Source organism: Panicum virgatum, chromosome 3N (genome assembly GCF_016808335.1).
Source record: "Panicum virgatum strain AP13 chromosome 3N, P.virgatum_v5, whole genome shotgun sequence".
NCBI lineage: Eukaryota > Viridiplantae > Streptophyta > Magnoliopsida > Poales > Poaceae > Panicum > Panicum virgatum.
The window spans coordinates 35,805,203-35,823,438 of record NC_053147.1 but is presented as its reverse complement, the minus strand read 5'-3'; the positions used below and the strand labels follow the sequence as shown (position 1 = coordinate 35,823,438).

The 18,236-nt window shown below is 53.0% G+C and overlaps 2 protein-coding genes across 2 annotated transcripts; both read right to left on the bottom strand.

The window, feature by feature from the left end:
• Nucleotides 1-9,491: 9,491 nt before the first annotated feature.
• On the bottom strand, nucleotides 9,492-10,876 carry LOC120665850. Its single transcript, XM_039945534.1, has 2 exons — nucleotides 9,886-10,876; nucleotides 9,492-9,761 (listed from the first exon to the last, which is right to left on the bottom strand). Exons 1-2 carry the CDS (start codon nucleotides 10,324-10,326, stop codon nucleotides 9,702-9,704), a joined length of 501 nt encoding a protein of 166 aa, XP_039801468.1. The 5' UTR covers nucleotides 10,327-10,876; the 3' UTR covers nucleotides 9,492-9,701.
• A 5,846-nt stretch (nucleotides 10,877-16,722) lies between these two features.
• Nucleotides 16,723-17,904, bottom strand: LOC120668136. The gene is made up of 2 exons (XM_039948061.1): nucleotides 17,198-17,904; nucleotides 16,723-17,073 (listed from the first exon to the last, which is right to left on the bottom strand). Exons 1-2 carry the CDS (start codon nucleotides 17,579-17,581, stop codon nucleotides 17,014-17,016), a joined length of 444 nt encoding a protein of 147 aa, XP_039803995.1. The 5' UTR covers nucleotides 17,582-17,904; the 3' UTR covers nucleotides 16,723-17,013.
• Between the last annotated feature and the right edge of the window lie 332 nt (nucleotides 17,905-18,236).

Genomic DNA, 18,236 nt, shown 5'->3' with positions numbered 1-18,236 from the left:
TTCTCTGGCAAGTATCGCAATGGGCGACAAATCGTGCAATATCTGCCTTCATCCCATTCCACCAATATTTCTGTTTTAAGTCCATATACATTTTGGTGGATCCTGGGTGAATGGAGTAGGCTGAGTTGTGGGCTTCATCCATGATTATTTGCTTGAAATCTCCTTTCTGGGGCACACAAATTCTATCTTTATACCATAACGTTCCCCTATTATCCACTCTAAAGTCTGGGGCCTTATTTTCTCCGATCTGCCTCCGGATTTCCATCAGTCCCTTGTCCGATCTTTGGGCTTTCCTGATTCTTTCTTCTAGAGTGGATTGAACGTTCAGTACTTGGCTGGAGCCTCGAGGGACAATGTGCACGTTTAATCGTGCCATTTCCTCTCGCAGATGATCATCCTTGGGTCCATAGGATTTCCGACTTAGGGCATCGGCTACTACGTTTGCTTTCCCCGGGTGGTAGTGGATTTCCAAGTTATAATCCTTAACCAATTCCAGCCATCTTCTCTGCCTTAGGTTCAGATCTGGCTGGGTAAAGATGTACTTCAGGCTCTTATGGTCGGTATAGATTTCGCACTTATTTCCAATCAAATAATGCCTCCAAATTTTAAGAGCGTGCACTACGGCTGCAAGTTCCAAGTCATGGGTCGGATAGTTCTGCTCATGAGACCTAAGCTGGCGGGAAGCATACGCAACGACTTTCCCGTCTTGCATCAGTACACAACTCAATTCTTGTCGGGACGCATCACAGTAGATGACAAAATCCCGATGAATATCCGGTAGGGTCAGCACTGGGGCAGTTGTCAATCTTCGCTTCAATTCCTGGAAAACTCTTTTCACACGACTCCGTCCAGGTGAATTTCTTCTCCTTCTTGAGTAGCTCTGTCATGGGCCGGGCTATCTTGGAAAACCCCTCAATGAATCTCCGATAGTACCCAGCTAATCCGAAGAAACTCCTGATCTCACTGACATTGGTTGGTTGCTGCCAGTTGGATACTGCTTCGACCTTTTCGGGGTCCACGGCTACTCCTTCTGCAGTCAAAATATGACCAAGGAAGGCTACTTTCTCAAGCCAGAACTCACATTTGCTGAACTTGGCGTATATCCTATGCACTCTCAGTTTCTCCAAAACTACCCTCAGGTGTTGCTCGTGCTCCTAAATACTCTTCGAGTAATTAAGTATGTCGTCAATGAAGACTACGACAAACTTATCTAACTCGTCCATAAACACTTTGTTCATGAGGTTCATGAAATTGGCAGGTGCATTTGTCAGTCCAAAAGACAACACCATAAACTCAAACTGCCCATACCGGGTGACAAAAGCTGTCTTCGGGATGTCGCTCTCCCTGATCTTGAGCTGAAAATATCCGGACCTCAGGTCAATCTTGGAAAAGTACTTGGCTCCTTTTAACTGGTCAAAGAGATCATCGATCCTGGGGAGGGGGTACTTGTTCTTGAAAGTGACTTCGTTCAGTGCCCGGTAGTCAACGCACAACCTCATACTTCCATCCTTCTTTTTGACAAATAGAACCGGGGCTCCCCAAGGCGACAAACTTGGCCTGATGAAGCCAATCCGTTGTAACTCATCTAGTTGTTTCTTTAACTCCGCCAACTCGGAGGCTGCCATCCTATAAGGTCTCTTGGCTATGGGGGCGGTCCCAGGAACAAGATCAATGACAAATTCTACGTCCCTATCTGGTGGCATACCGGGAAGTTCTTCGGGAAAGACATCGGGGTACTCATTCACTACTGGGACTTCTTCCAAGGTCTTGGTTTCCATACTGAATACCATCGGGTTTGCTCCACATTCCCGGGTGTGACAGGTCACTCAGACTCCCTCTGGGTTTGTTAGATGCACTACCTTGTCCGTACAACCTATGAGGCCATTGTGTTTGCTTAGCCAGTCCATTCCGAGGATCACATCTATCCCTTCTGACTTAAGTACTACTAGGTCTGCTAGAAACTCTACCCCACTTAAATTAATCCTTACCCGTAGACAACCCAGTTGACACCTGATATCTCCTCCGGGTGTCCGGGTTAATAGGGGTGTTTTTAGTAGTACTGTAGGTATTTTATGTTTCTCCACAAAACTCGAGGATATGAATGAGTGTGATGCTCCAGAATCAAACAGTACTGTTGCAAGAGTTGAGCTGACTAGGTACTCACCGAGTACTACGCCCTGAGCTCCTTGAGCTTCCTGCGCGTCGATGTGGTTGACGCGGGCTCGTCCAAAAGACTGTTGGGATTGCCTCTGCTGGTTGTTGTTGTTGCTGCTGTTGCCGCGGAGGGGCACTCGGTTGGCACCGGTCAGCACTGGCTTGGGTCCGTTCACTGTGTTGGAGAAGGCTGAAGTAGCCGGCTTGTTCTTGGTATAGGGACAGTCGGCGATAAAATGTCCAGTCTCTCGACAGTTGAAGCAGGCCCTCACATTGCCGTTGTTGGTGGTGACCTGGCTTGCATTACTCTGCAGGGCCCTCATGGTGTTCTGGTTTCTGAGCTGGGTGTTAGGGGCCCGTGGTCCTGTCCCTTGAGACTGAGTTCTGTACTGCATAGGGGCTTGGGACCTTGGTGCGTTGTAGCTGAAGCTTCTGGGCTTCTGGAAACAGTCCTGCTGGCGTGACTTGCTCTCCAAGAACTTGCGCTTGTTATCCTTTCTTTCATCAATCTTGGCCTTCTCTGTGAGGATTGCCTTGTTCAACAAGGTGTTGAAATCAGGATAGATCTGAGGGGTGAGCAGGGTCCTGAGTTCTGGGTTTAGTCCCTTTTTGAACATATCCTGCTTTTTCTCGTCGTCGTTCACTTCTTCTGGTGCATAGCGAGCCTGCTCCATAAACTGGTGGGTATACTCTTCCACCGACATACTCCCCTGCTGAAATGCACGGAATTCATCTGCCTTGCGCTTCATGGTGGCCGAGGGGATGTGATAACGGCGGAATTCCCTCACGAATTCATTCCAGGTGATGGTGGAGGCATCTCTGGCAGCAGCGCAGTAATTTTCCCACCATGCTAAGGCAGTCCCGGTGAGTTGATGTGCTACCAGAAGGACTTTATCTCGATCCTGGCACCCAAACGGCTCGAGCTTCCTCTGGATCACGCAGAGCCAATCATCTGCATCCAAGGGGTTGCTGGATCCGGCAAAAGTGGGTGGCTTGGCCCTCAGAAAAGCTGTCAGCTTGTCATTAAAGGTCTGCTCTCGTGGCTGCCTGTTCACTAGAGCATTGGCCAGTGTCTCTAGTATGAGAGTCTGGTTATGGATTATTTGTGCCAGGTCCGTGAAGGGTGGTGGTGGTGGTGGCAGCTGTGCATCATGATTTTCTCCTCTGCCCTGACTCACTTCTTGTTCTTCCTGAGGATGGTTTTGCCCGTTAGGACGTACTCCTGCATCTGCGGCTGCAGGGTCCCGGACGCGGGAGGCCCTGGTAACGCTTCGGGAAACCATCTGTAGAACAAGCGGGTTGGGACTAAGATTAGGTGATGTTTAAGTTGTTTAATACGTGCAACAAGGTAGAATCAACCTTTCGCCGAAAAGCACACAACAACAAACACACAACATGGCAAACAAGCAACTTTTACTAAAGCGAGGTAGGGTACAACACGGGGACACGACTAGAACGCGTACTACACGTCCGGGTACAAGTTCAAACTTAGGGATACAACTTAAACCGAACGGGCTAGAAGGGTACAACAATAGGGTAGGGTCGGACATTCTACTCGCGGGGCGAGTCTTCTTCTGGGGCGGTACGTGCTTCCGGGGGAACAAACGGCTCGCCATCCTCCGGGTTCCCGTCCTCCAAGGGCTGTGTAATGGCTTCTCTTGTGGTGGCGGTGGTAAACCTTCCAGGGTTCTCGGGTGGGGCTTGAGGGCTTCCAAAGAGCGTTCCCCATCCTATGACGGGTGTCCCGAGTAGAACATGGTCTTCTCCGATGGCCGGAACTGGGGTTCCACTCCTGGTCCATTCTTGCATGCGCCGGTCTCGAGCTTGTCTGAGGCTCTCCTGGGCAACTGCTTCACTGTTGATCGCAGCTGCGGCTCTTGCCTCGGCTTGGGCTGCTCGGACCTGTTGGAGCCTCACCGCGAGCTCAGCTTGCTCGACACGATGGGTCTGCTCCCTCAGCAGGTGGGCTTGTTCATCGAAGAGCTGATCCAAAGCGGCTAGGTAGTTAGCCACTTGGTACAGAGGGTCCTCTTCATGGCGGCGCCGTTCCAGGCTTCTCATGCGTGCTTCCCAAACTGGGGTTCTGATGGCCGGCGGAAGGAACCTCATTGGTGTGGGGGTTAGGTGCTCTTCAAAGATTCGGCACAGGTAACGAAGTGCCTTCCTGACTGCCAAGGGATAGGTGTCTTGGTGCCTAAACCCTGTAGCGGTCACTCGCCAAGGCTGGATGTCGGGGTAGCGTTCACTTCTGGCGATGACAAGGATCACCCTGCAGCGGAGGGTACCATGGTGCTCGTACTCTCTGTTGTAGTACCTTGGGCGTTCCGCAACTGCTACCGGACTCCCCGTCCGTCGTAGCACACGGCACAACTGCCGGACACAATTCCAAGACAACTCACACCAGCCCATCCCAATGAAACACTAGTTATGTGACCACACTGTAACTCGCCCAATACCGTGGGCATGACTATTCGAATAGCTTTTAACTCTGCAGAGGTGTGCAACTTTACCCACAAGTAGGATACCACAACTCGAAGACCGTCGTGTCAGTGTAGATCCCAACATAGCCATTACCCACCTTAGCTAAGCCTGACTAGCCATCACGGGATTCACCAAGGGGTCATCGACCTAACTCTGAGGTATAACCGGGGTATAAGTCACACTGAGCATATCCCTTCTCCTTGGTCACCCGTTGCTCTCAGCCCTCCTGATGGCTATCACACCAACTAGTGGGATTTATGCTACGTCGTTGCCCATTCAACGGTCGAGTGGTTTGCACGATAATGGAGTTAGGTGAGATGACACACCAACTCGGTCCTTAGACACGACAAGATGGATATCTCCCTTCTTTGCCTTGCCACATTGGCACGAGCACACCAAATGACAAATCCGTAGAAATGCCATCCATCCCATCTAAACTTTCTTTACAAAAACACCACATTTATCCCATCCCACACGCACACATTTTCTTTATAAAAATAAATCGTATTATGAGTAAAGTCCTAAGCGTTCTAATATCGATTAACGTCCGAGCAAAATCAGACATTAATCCAGGTGGTCAAGGAATGGTTATCACAAATCAAGGGGTGGCTATCCAACCGTGTTTCCATGCAAGCAAAACATATGCAATTTTATAAAGCAGGCCATTGGGTTGAGTTTATAAAAACTAGGACAGAAACATGCATCAAAGGATGGGATTGAACTTGCTGTCTTCAAAGCCTTCTGGGATGTCCTGTCCTTCGGGCTCGGGGTCGCAGAACGGGTCCTCGTTCTCCTGCTCATAGTACTGCTCGTTGGCGGGCTCTCCTTCGTTCACTCCGTGGTCTACAGCGCACACAAACAAGCACCCAATCAATACACAGGAAACAAAGATCTATCGTTGAGCTCGAATCGGGAACACATAAGATATGGGGTACAGAGTAATATTTTCAAGTGGTTTCCTAATGGCATGGCCAAGATTTGGTTATGAGAGGCGTGGTAAAATTTCGGGCCGATTAGAGTTCGTTTGGTGCGTGAAATAATAGGTGATAGGGAGAGTTAGGGGTTAAACTGGAACCAGGGCTTATTTGTAATTATTTTGAGGGGCCAAGGGCTTGGTGGTAACATTTGATAATGTTAGGGTCACTCTTGGAAAGGGCAGGGACCTAATTGGGATTAATTTTGTTTGGTGGAAGGGCTTATTTACAAAAAGGGAAAACAGGAAGGTCCTTTTTATAAGGAGTGGGGTTTTTTTTTGAAAATAGAGGGAAGGGAAGGGGGCTCAAGGCAAAATTGCCCTTCCCCTTCCTCCCCTCAATGCAGAACAGGGGAGGGGCGCCGGCTCGCCGACGGCGGCCCGATTCGGGCGCGCTGGGCCTAGGCGTCGGCCGGGAACAAGGGGGAAGGGGAAGGGAGGTGCTCTGGTGGGGATCCCGGCCTCACCTCGGGCTGGGGTGGCACGCAGAGGCGGGGCGATGCGAGCCGGCGGCGGCGGGCGGGAATGGCTGCGGCGGCGGCGCTGCGGGTTAGGAGGGGAGGCTAGGGCCGGCGGGTGAGGTCGTGGGGATGGCTGTGGAGCTCGGGGGCCCTTTTATAGCCGAGCTAAGGCGGTGGAGCGGCGCGGGTAGGTGAGACGCGGCGGTGGCGGCCGGCGAGCGGTGCGGGGTGCCTTTAATGGCGCTCCGACCGCTTGCTCGTGTCGGGATGCGGCGGCGCGACCGGCGAGGGCGGGCCGAGGAGATGCGACGCGATAGGCAGCGTTGCGAGCACAGGGCAGCAGCGTCGGGCGGCGCGCGAACGCACGTGGGAGCAGTGCGCGGGCGGGTCCGGGCAGCCGACGTCGAGCCCGCAAGCGGCGAGGGGCACGGCGGGTGGCGCGCGTCGCGTGGCGCGCGCGTTCGTGCGCGCGTGAAGCGCGTGGGCGAGCGGCTCAGCGCGCCGAGCACCGTGTGCGCACGGGCAGGCCGGGGCTGGGAGGGGTGGCGCGGCCGAGCTGCGCGGCCGGGGCGGGGAGTGGCTCAGGCGCGCGACGGGGAAGAAAGGAAGAGAGGAGAAGGAAGAAAGGAAAAGAAAGAAAAGAGGAAGAAGGAAAAGGGTGAAGGAAAAGGAGGGGGGCGGTGCGCGCCAGCGGCGACCGCGGCCGCGGTCGGCCACGCGTGGCGTCGTCACACGTGTGCGGGCCACGGGAGATGGGGCACGCGGCCAGGAGGGGAGGGAGGAAAAAGGAGAGAGGGAAAAAGAGGGGGCGAGATTCGCGGCGGCCGGACGCGACGCGTCGGGCTGGATGGGAAAAAGATGGGACGTGAATTGAATTCGGGTGTCGGGTTGTTCAGGTGAAACCCTGGGAATTAGGGTTCGGGGTTTAAGGAGGAGTCGAGCTCAACGACGAAAAACGGTTTTAGCGCAGGATTTAATTTAGTGAGTTTTTACGGTGTTACAAGCATTGACAACATATATTATCTGTATATACTGCATTGCAGGAGCCATTTAGCTCAAAGAATTTACCTAATGATTTTTTTTGAGGATAGAATTTACCTAATGATTAGGCAGTAGCAAGCTTCCTCTGAAGTTGATTCTTCCAATTACCCCGACATACCATCATTCCTTGATAAGAGGATCGAAGAGAGAAATAGTGATTATCTCTGCACAGGAAAATGTGGCAACTTCAATTTCCTAAAAAAAAACAGCAGTGAAATGTTTTAGGAACAATGTAAAGGTTATAGCATATAGCAGCAATTTTCGAATCATGTAATTGGCCAATTATTGTAACTTATGCCTATTTTGTTTTCCAAAAAAGACAAATAGATCTAAAGTTAACTGAACAACCGAGATATCTGCACTATTAATCAATAAGATAGCATAGTGTCCATAACTTTTCTTGGTTCTATTTTGCACATGAATGAAAACACAGCATCACGGATCTCAGCAAGTATCCCATGCTCCCTAGCAGCACCAGCCTTGATAACTGCAGCCAAAATCTGCACACAAAACATTACCACTATTGACTGTGATTGGAAATCATGAAATTGTAAAGAACAATAGACAAGTTCAGTACAAGATAAGCGTTCAGGAAAAAAAGGTGAATGTTATGGAAGAGGGTGCAAGGAGGCAGCGTCGGAGGGATTGGAAGAGGATCTGGCGCCGCCCCCCCCCCCCGCCTGATCTGGCGTCGCCCCCCGCCGGATCAAGCTTCTCTGCCTGTGGGGGATGGGTGGCACCTGGTCGTCCCCCGCCGGATCTGGCGTCGCCTCGACCAGGGCCCCTCGCTGCCCACTCGGCGCCATGAGCCTGCCCGGCGTAGCGAGCCCCGACCGGTCCTGACAGACCAGGTCGGCCATGCCACGGAGCAGCAGGTGGCGGCGGCAGAGGGATGCGGAGGGCGCGAGGGGGAGGTGGGGAGAGGAGGCGGCAGCCGCGGGGAGAGGAGAGTGCGGTGGTTTTTTTTACTCGAGGAGAGGAAAGGGGAGAGGGGCGGAGCATGATTCGAATACTGGTCGGGGGCAGGGGGTGGGGCGAAGCGGTACTCGTTGAAGCTGGCGGATTCATATAACATCAGCCGTTGGATCGCGTTGACGCTTTCCGAGAAGACATGAGAGCCTTTGATTTTAATGGCGTTGGAATCCTGGGTGGATAAACTGGGGTGTACGAGTCAGATACATCTCTGCGGGGGCACAAATGGGGGTGGATCTAAAAAAATTTGATCCGTGCTTTAATGGGTAGACTCATCACACACCAAAATTGCCCTTACTTTTCTAACGGCCCTTTTTCCCCCCACCGATGTGTACCCGGCTGCGCCCCTCCGACAAACCCAGCAGGGAGCTCAGCTCAGCTCTGCCATGAAGGACCGCCGCGCCTGTGAGCCGGCCGGCTCGCCATGGGAGGACGCAGCTTTGGGGCCGTGTGCTGGGAGCATCGAGCATGGACCATGGAGATCTTGCTATGCGGCTATGCCTATGCTACCCCTGTTTGCGAGCCAGTACATGGATCGAAACGAGACGCTTTGGCCTGCTCCTCCGTGCAGACCCGTTTCTCCTTTTTGCTATACGCCGCGGTACGGGCAACTCTCTCAACTAAGGCGATGCAAAAAGTTTAGAGTGTAAAGTATTTTAGTATTTTTATTTGTATTTGATAATTATTGTCCCACTATGAGTTAACTAGACTCAAAAAATTTGTCTCGTAAATTTTATTTAGCTACATTTAATATTTTATGCATATATTTAAAAATTTGATGTAATGGAAAATCTTGTAAAATTTTAGAATTTTAAATGCATCTAAACCTGAACACCGATGGTTCATGAAAGCTTTTATCCAAAAGCGCGTAGTACGTCACAGGCGGTAAGCATCAATCAGTCGTTCTTAAAAGGTGCTGCACCAGGCGCCGTGTCACGTTGCATTCAAGCGAGGCAGGGCAGGGCTCGGAAGAGCAAAGACTTGACAGGGACGACAGAGAGGAGAGCGACATCCGGGAAGCGCGGACGGCGACATGGGGAAAACATGAACAACCCAAGAAACAAATCGACAAAAAATAGGTGGAGGTTCGAGAATGATGAGAAGCAAGAAGAAGGTTCTATCTTATACTCCCTCCTTCCCTGTTTATAAGGCATACACGTATATCAAGATTCAAACCTTATCATCTTTGACCAATAATTTGACTATTAAATTTTTATTTTTATAATGCAAATTTCATATGATTGGATTCATAATCAAATATATTTTACAATGATTATAAATTTATAATCAAAAGTGATATAATATATGATAAATAAATGGTCAAAGTGTTGTTTAGAAGACCGTGTCATGTTCCACCATGCCTTATAAACGGGGAAGGAGGGAGTAGTACATCCGAGTTGCAGTACCACTAGTGACTACCAAGCGCCTAATGAAGTTGCCCACAGATCCTAATGAAGTCGATCCGAAGATCAATGGCATGGCAAGCAAACAAGAACAGAGCACGGCTACAACTACAACTACTACTAGTTCATGACCGACGTTCCAGATTCCATAACGGCTTGGCTCTCCGGGTGTTGCATCTTTTCAGCCGGCGCAGCGGCGTTGGTGCTTCTTCAGGTTCAGGCGACGCAGTTGAAGCCGCCCAAGCAACCCATCCAGAGGCTCCTCGCCGCCCTCTTCTGCAAAGCAAAAAACAGCATGAGAATTCTAGCCCATACCATACGAGTAGTTTGCAAGGAAGAAGATTTTCCGGAACAAAGACATGAGCTTTTGTCTGCAGTCGCGGTGTGCTCTGGATCGTACCCGTCTCGGCCGGCGGGAGACGACGGCGTCGTCCGGCGGCGGCACCCGGTACAGGTCGGCGTCGACGGGCCTGACCACCCTGCGGGCGGCGCCCTTGGCCGGCGCCGCCACGGCGCGGGGCGCCCTCGCCCGGGCCTCCGCCGCCGGCGCGCTCACGGCCCCGTTCCTGGCGCCGTCGCCGTAGTCGCAGCGCGCCGGCAGCTTACGCTGATCCGCCGGCGCCGGCCTCCGCGCCTTCTTGGGCGCCGGCGGCCTGCGCGGGGGCGGCGAGTACCGGAACCACGCGTCGCTGCAGGCCTCCGGCTCCGCCGCCGCGTACCACCAGGCGGAGTCCCCCGCCGCCGAGTGCGGCAGCTGCGGCTCCTCCGGGGAGGACGAGGAGGAGTAGTAGTTCCACTCCCCGAACGCCGGCACGTGCCGCCGCCTGGCCTTGTGCTCCATGGCCTCCTCGCCGGTCTCTCTCACACGCACACGCACACGCACACGCCGCCGCAGGCAAAGGAGAGGCTAAGCAGCTAGAAGCCGAGATGAAAGCTTGGGGTGTCTGCTGATGGTAAGCTAGCAGAACAGCAGAGAAGCTATGGCTGCGAAGGTGGTGGTGGGCGAAGGCCAGCGGCTGGATGCGCGTGTACTTATAGTATGAGGAACCGGGCGAGCTAGGAAGAAGCTGCTCCGGTCTGGTCTGGAGACGACGATCGAGCTTGGAGCGGAAGGAATGGGGTGGGAAAAAGGAATGAGGGAGTGGTGGCTGGCTTCCGCTGTACTCCTGGCGGGGCCGGCCGCCGCGGCCGCACTCGGACCGGCAAGGAGGAAGGCAACAGTGGCGCGGGTTTGACGGGGACGCGTTTATGAGGGAGGCGGCATGGGGCCTCGGGCTTCCTTGGCACTCCTATCCTCCTGCGGGCAATTCATGGAAGCCTGTGGGCCTGTGGGTGCGGGCCGCCCCGGCATGGCTCTGCGCAGCAGCAGGTCGGTCAGTAGCAGCAGCAGGAGCAATGGCGCTGCCGCGGACGCAGGCTTTCCTGCCGGTGCCCTTGCGGCGGCGCCGGTGGGCATGTATGATTTGGGCATGAGTGGGGGCTGATTACTGGACGAGCTAGATCGATTAAGGGGTGTTTTGGAACAGGGATTTAAAAAAAAAGTCTCAGGGACTTTTTAGTATTTAGAAGTATCTTAATCCATGATTAGTGAATGGTTACTGTAATATCACTGTAGCAATTTATGAATTAATTAGGTTTATTAGATTCGTCTCGTGAAAAAGCACTCCGCTGTGAAAAAACATTTATAAATAGATTTTATTTAATACTATAAAATAGCAAGATTTCTTTTGATATGATAGAGACTTTTAGAAAAAGTTTGCAACCAAGCAGGCCCAAAACAATGCGCCGTCGGCTCTCCTACGCATGCGTGCGTGCAGACGAACCCTCTTGCGCTCGTGGCTCTGATTTGAATCCCTCGCTCACGAGTCACGAATGCCTACGGCGCAGCTACCCAGGCTACGATCAGGCGGCTTGCTTCATTGCTTGGAGTGCACTTCAAGGAAAACAAATCCTACTAATCCGAAATCCTATGAAAAGGGGAGGAAATTTTTTGAGGAAACAAAAGAGGAGGAAATACCTGTAGTACAACTTTTTGATGCTCTCGGACTGGACTCCTGTGCTGACTTGACACCTGCATTTTAGAGTGGCATGGTGGCCATCTCCAGGAAGAAAGGGTTTAAAAGGGTTTGAAATCAAAGGTGGAGATTTTGCCAATGGAAAATTGAAATTTGGTGCTGGTGAATGGTAGTACTGTAAACCTTTTTTCAGTGGTGGTAGTGTAAATCTTTGGCCGAAAAAAAAAGAGTAATAAGGGTCAAACACGCAGCAGGTTGCTGTTGACTTTGTCGTCACGAGCAGGAGCGGTCATAAGCAGTCCCAACTCAGACTCTATTATTAGAGTCTAAGCCTCAAAAACTCCATCACAAAAAACTATATTTCCCAATGCAAAGTGTGTTACTACTTTGGTTTATATGGCTCACTTGTCTCTTTCACATTCATTTTTGATTTACGTGAAGACTTGGAGTCTAAATAAGACTTGGAGTCTTGATTTCTCTCCCTCTCTCTTCCATAAATATACTGCCACATCAGCAAAACACAATAAATAAGAGGTTTAGACTCTAGAGTCTGGGTTGGGACTGTCTTACTGACCGGGCGCGCGGGTGGGGCCCGGGCAGGGCGCATCGGGACGCTGCCCGCCACCGGGCGCGCGAAGGGCCCGAGGAGCAAAACGGTTGGCCGAAGCCCGCGTGTCAGGGACGCAAATGGGGAGCAGCGATAGACGGTGGTCCACTGACCAGTCAGCCAATTAACTCCCGCTAGTACCCTACTGTGCTCTACGACTCCCCAGTAATTGCTGTTAGAGGAAGGAGGAATGGGCGCGTGTACTCCTGCTACTCGCTCACTAATCGGCAGGGACAAACACGAAAAGGCGTCGCAGGGCGGGCACCAAGGCAGCTGGAGCAAGGACGCCACGCGCCGCTACAGTGGGTGGGCGGTGGGCCAGCAGCGGGTTAATCGCGACGAGATGGAGCAGGGCAGGCGCCAGGGCAATAAACGCATTCTCTCCCCCTCGCTCGGCGGCTCGCCGTCGTCGACCGTGGGGGCATCAATGGCCGGCCGGCCGGCCCGGCGCTGCGGCCGCAACAGCCAGAGGCAGGCCCGCCTGACGTGATGGTGATGGCCGGCCGGCCTGCGCGCAGCGAATGCGAGCCGCAGGCGTCGCCATGCCGCGCGTACAGTGCAGCGCACGGCCGGCGCGGCGCGGCTCGCGTCGCGTCGCGGGCACGGGGCACCGGTCATCGCCTCATCGGCGACGACCACCGCTCTCCCTCTCTCCAGCCAGCCAGCCGATTGATGGCCCTGGCAATGGCAGCAATGTGGGCATCGGCTGCCAGCAATCTGCCTCGCGCGCATTCAACACCGGCCGGCGGCCTGCCTGCCACTGTCAGGGGCGCTCGTTGCTTGCCCTGCGTCCGTGGCCGTGTTTGTTTTTCAATAGCAAAGCATACCACACATTTCCCGAGAAAAGAATCTTCAATGCATGGAGTACTAAACGAAGTTTATTTGCAAAACCTTTTCACAGATGGGTGTAATTTTTCACGACGAATCTAATGATAGTAATTAATCGATGATTGGCTACAGTGATGCTACAGTAACTATCTTCTAATCGTGCGGTCAAAGACCTCATTAGGTTCGTCTCGCGAAGTAGTACAGCGTTGTGGAGTTAGTTTTGTAAATTACCTTTATTTAGTACCTCTAATTATTAGTCAAAATTTTTGTACTGCTTGTGCTAGGGCAAACCAAACAGGGCCCGTGCATCGGGCTCGGAGAGGCTAGCAGTAGCAGTGCTAGCATCTGCCAGTGCTAGCTACAGGACGCACTCGCTCACGCCCAATGACCACGCGCGCAAGCACGGCGGCACGGGGGCCTTGTCCTCTAGCTGCTACCTGAAACAGCTTCTCCTGATCGCCTTGGCTGCTGCAATTGACGAGCACTCGAGCAAAAAGGGATGGGTCCGTAAACAAAGCCGCCGGCCGGCGAGCGAGCACGGCCGCGGGCGAGACGGGGAAGGCTGTGTAGAGTAGAGTACGAGACCGGCCGAGCCGCGCGGCAGATGACGATGGTGCCTTGCGTACGTGCACTAGTGCTAGTGGACACCATACGTGCACCAGTGGACATGGCCACGCATGACCAGCAGCTCCATCCGTACGCGCTTGCTAAACTATAGGAGCGATTGCTAGGGAAAAGTTCTTGTTCTCACCGCCCCGGCGGATTCAGTTTGGTGCTCACTCTAGTAGTCTACAACTTGGTTGCTCTTCCACCTCTTCTCCTTTGTTCGTGATGGTTTCTTTCTCTTGCGACGTTAGTTAGGCCTGTTTAGTTCCCAAAAATTTTCCGACAGTATCCGTCAAATCGAATATACGAACACATGTATGGAGCATTAAATGCAGTTGAAAAAATAACTAATTACATAGTTCAACTGTAAATGACGAGACGAATCTTTTAAGCCTAATAGTGTATGATTGGACATTAATTGTCAAATAACAACGAAAGTGCTACAGCACCAAAACCCAAAAAATTTCGTGAACTAAACACAGCCTTAGTCAATGCAAGTAAAGGGGCTCCGTTAGGCTCATTTTCTATGGAGACCATTAGAATGGATTGCTTCATCTATATATATGAATTTTATTGGATGGTTAATGAGAAACTCATTTTATGGGTATCTCTGTGACTTGTCTGTTTTTTTTTGTACGCTTCATATGGCTCATTGGCTCGTGGTTTTAAATAAGAATTGCTAATAGGTTGGGGTTTTTTTCTTAGAGTGTCCTGGGTTAGCCAAACCATATGGCCCAGTTCCATGAGGCGCATTACCCTTACCATACTGTTCTTGGACGTAACTACCTTCCTGCTTCTATATGCAGGAGAGTCGCAGAGGGGGACCAAGTTGTTGTGTCGGATTCTTTTCTTCTCATCATGACATTTCTTTTCGTCATCATTTTATGGGGGAAATGATGCAGCACCTACCAAGTAACGGGCACGAGGTACTGTGTTAATTATGGACCCGAAAACAAAAGAAACACAGAAACGGGATCGACGTCCGTTACAGATCGAATGAACCACGTGGTCGATTGACGAGTAACCAAATTTCAATCGGCTGATGCCGAGTAAATCTGATTCTTTAATTAGTTTGTGTGCTTTTGTATTTGTTTTATTCTCATATTGTTTTAGTTGCTCTGCCAATTTATTTGGTTGAGCTGAATACGTGCATGTCGTTTTTCATTGTACTCACTTAGCTCGTAAAGTTTTTTTAAAAAAATTTCTTAGAACTCTCATTGTTCCGTGTGGAAGAAAAACCGGTTGTGTCTTCTTGATATTGCTAAAATGAAAAACCGGTTGGACCCTAGCATGCAATGTTTGGTAAGACTGAATGCGGACAATAGTAATCTTTGTTTTGCTCTCATCTTTTTAATTTTGTAACTCTACCTTTTACGATTTGACGCTTGATTAGGGGCAAAATGGTGTTATCCTCTGATGAATAGTAAACAGCAAAATCATAAAATTATGAAAATTATTAACACAGGGAAGCTCGTGAGAGTTGTGAATCATAAATGGCGCAAACAGTGCCGACGCGACGGCACAGCCTCGATCGCGCGCCACAACGAGCGCACGCAGGCCCTCGCCATGCCGAGGGCACAGTGGCGCGGCGCGGCACGCTCCTGCACGCGCGGTCACGTACGTACCTACTCCCGCCATGGCACGCCGCAGCGGCGCGGCCGGCCGGCCGGTCGTCATGGAGTCATAGCATGGGCGGCGTCGCCGTATCGACGAGCAGCGAAAGGTGTCTCGCCGCGCGTCAAGGCGAACAGGTGCGGCGGCACAGTGGCGAGGTCGGCCCTGCCAATCTGCCCCGCCGGCCCCGCGTGCTGGTGCGCTGCTCCAGGCCATCCCCGATCCGCGCATGCATGCACAGCACAGGCACAGCTAGCGACTGTGGCGTGCGTCAGCGGGGGCTGAGGGCTCGGCAGGTCTTGCTCGGGCTCACCGTCCTCTCGCTGACGACGGGGTGGCTTGTCTCGTAGCTGTAATGGCGTTTGTGCGTGAGAGGCTCTCGCCGTGGGCGTGCCTGCTGCGTGCCCTGCGTGCTGCATGGCCGCCGCGCTGGCTGGCGCGGAGGACCGGAGCAAAACGAAGGGTGCAGGGATCGGGACCATGGGGTGGGCGTCTGGGCCGGGCGTGGGCGAGCGGCCAGGCACGGCACCACTCTATCTCCGGCCATCTCCATGCAAGCTGCCAAGCCGCTGTTGCATGCGTGTAACACGAGAGAGGGAAAGAGTGAGGACCCGCGCGCGTCGCTGCGTGGTCTCGTTACTCTAAGGAGCTTCGGACAGTAGCCGAAGGAAGGAAAGGTAGGTGCCAATGCTGCCGGCTGCTGAGAGGCCTTGTTTGGCATGCTAGTGCATGCTATGAAGAGTAATTTTTGACCACTAATTACGGTGTCAAACAAAACCTGTTTACAAAACCAACTTCAGAAGTCCCACGCTAGTGACTCTGAAGAATCTAATAAGGCCTTTAGCCGCGCGATTAAAGGATAGTTACTGTAGCATCACTATAGCAAATCATCGATTAATTACCGTTATTAGATTCGTTGCGAAAAGTTACACCTATTTCTAAAAAGGTTTTGCAAATAGACTTCATTTAGTACATCATGCATGCGAGATTCTTTTTTCGGAAATTGTGCGTGCTAGGAAACTAGCGCATGCCTCTGCTCCGCGTCATGGACCATGCATCATATCACACTGACACTGCATGCCGTGCGCCCATGCCACGCCTTGCCTGCTGTGCGGTCGAGATGTGGAACAATAATCGACCCAACATCAGGGGACCAGCAGGACACACACACACACACTCGCGGATGGCGCATCCTGTTAGTGTCATGGTCGATCACTTGACACATGACCCAGCTGACACGGTATGTAACACTGCCAGCTTAATTGGTTGGTTGTACTAGCTAATAGAGCTAGTTACTTAATTGGTTGGGTGTACTAGCTAATAGAGCTGACACGGTATGTAACGCAGTAGCAGTAGTACTGTCGTCTAGAACTGCAGCCCTGCACGCGTGCAGCCAACCGCACTCGATCGACGATCGGCCACTGTGTCACTGTGTGGCACGCGCCGCCGGCACGGATGCGCAAGGTGACGCGCGCCCACGAACGAATCATCGGAGCTCTGCACACGTCTACGGAATTCACCAAGAACGAACTTGCTGCATAGCAGTGCAAATTCAAGTCATCACTCGTACAAAAACCACATGCACGCATGTTCGATTGATTCCAAAGTACTTTTACACATCCTGGTCCTTGCATTGATCTCGGAGTCGGAGGCTCATAAGCGTGAAGCAAGCACCAGCACCAATATATGGCGGACTAGCTAGTCTTAACCTACCAAGGCAACACAAAAGTTTCCAAAAACGAAAAAGGCAAAGAATCTGAGAGAGAAAATCACACACGACGGAACACTACTGCTACAACTCCAGGTTGTATTGCAAGGGTAGTCTTGATCGATCTCGGCCGGTCCGGTCCGGTCCGCTTCAGGCGATGCAGCCGAGGCCGCCCAGGCAACCCATCCACAGGCTCCTCGCCGCTCTCTTCTGCACCATCAAGCATGGCAGGCAACACGATCGCAGACCACATCCAGTTAGCCAGACACCGAAAGAGATCCTTCGTTGCAAAGAGGAGTAGCGTACTTGCTTGAGTACGAGTACGAGCACGTACCTGCCGCGGCCGGCGGGTGGAAACGACGAACTCCGGCGACGTCACCTGGTACAGGTCCTCGTCCACGGGCCGGACCACCCTGCGTGAGGCCCTGGCCAGCGCCGGGCGCGCCACCACCACCACGTCGCCCCCGGCGGGCTCCTCCCTCACCCTCGCCGCCGCGGCCCCGACGCTCCCCTTCCCGCCGCTGACGCCGCAGTACCGCGGCCGCTTGATCTCCTCCGGCCTCCTGGCCTTCCCGGGCGGCGGCAGCGGCCTGCGCGGCGAGTAGCGGACGACCCAGGCGTCGCCGCGGGCCTCCTTGTCCGGGGAGGAGGGCGAGCAGCGGTAGTTCCACTCCCCGAACGCCGGCACGTGCTGCCGCCGCCTCGCCCTGTACTCCATGGCCTTGCTTGATGCCTTGATGTCGCTTCGCTGGGAGGCAGGTGGTGGTTGCTGTGGCTGAGACTGTAGAGCGGAGGACGGCCGGTGTCTGGACGCGCGTATTTATATCAAGAATCGAAGCATCGGCGCAAGCAAGAGGGAGCAACGCGACGCTACACCGGAGAAAGAAGAGGAGAGGAAGCTGCAATGCCAACGAGCTACCTAGCTGGGGGCCGGGCGAGTTTATAGCGGAAGTGGGAAAAAGGAATGAGGGGGGTGCAGTGGTGCAGCGCAGTAGTAGCTCCTACCACCATCATCACTGTGGCGGTGGCACAGTGAACAGTGTGCAGCGCCGTGTAGTAGCTGTAGCTCTGCCGCGCAGTTGCGAGCCGAGCAGCGTGCCTACACCACCCATCACTGGGCATGGGCGCATGCATGGCGTGACAGTGCCGCGGCCGGCCAGCAGCGGAGACCAGAGACGAGCTGAGCTCGCGTTAATGGAGACACATGGGGGCTCGTGGCTACTGCACAGCGGGCACTTCGTGGCCTCGGACGACCGGCAGGCTTTTCGGCGCCGGCGTAGGGGTAGGGGTAGGGGCCCTGCGCGCTGCTTCTTGGGAGCAGCACGTATTATTTGGGCATGATTAGGGTTGATAAAAATGTTAAAAATACGGGC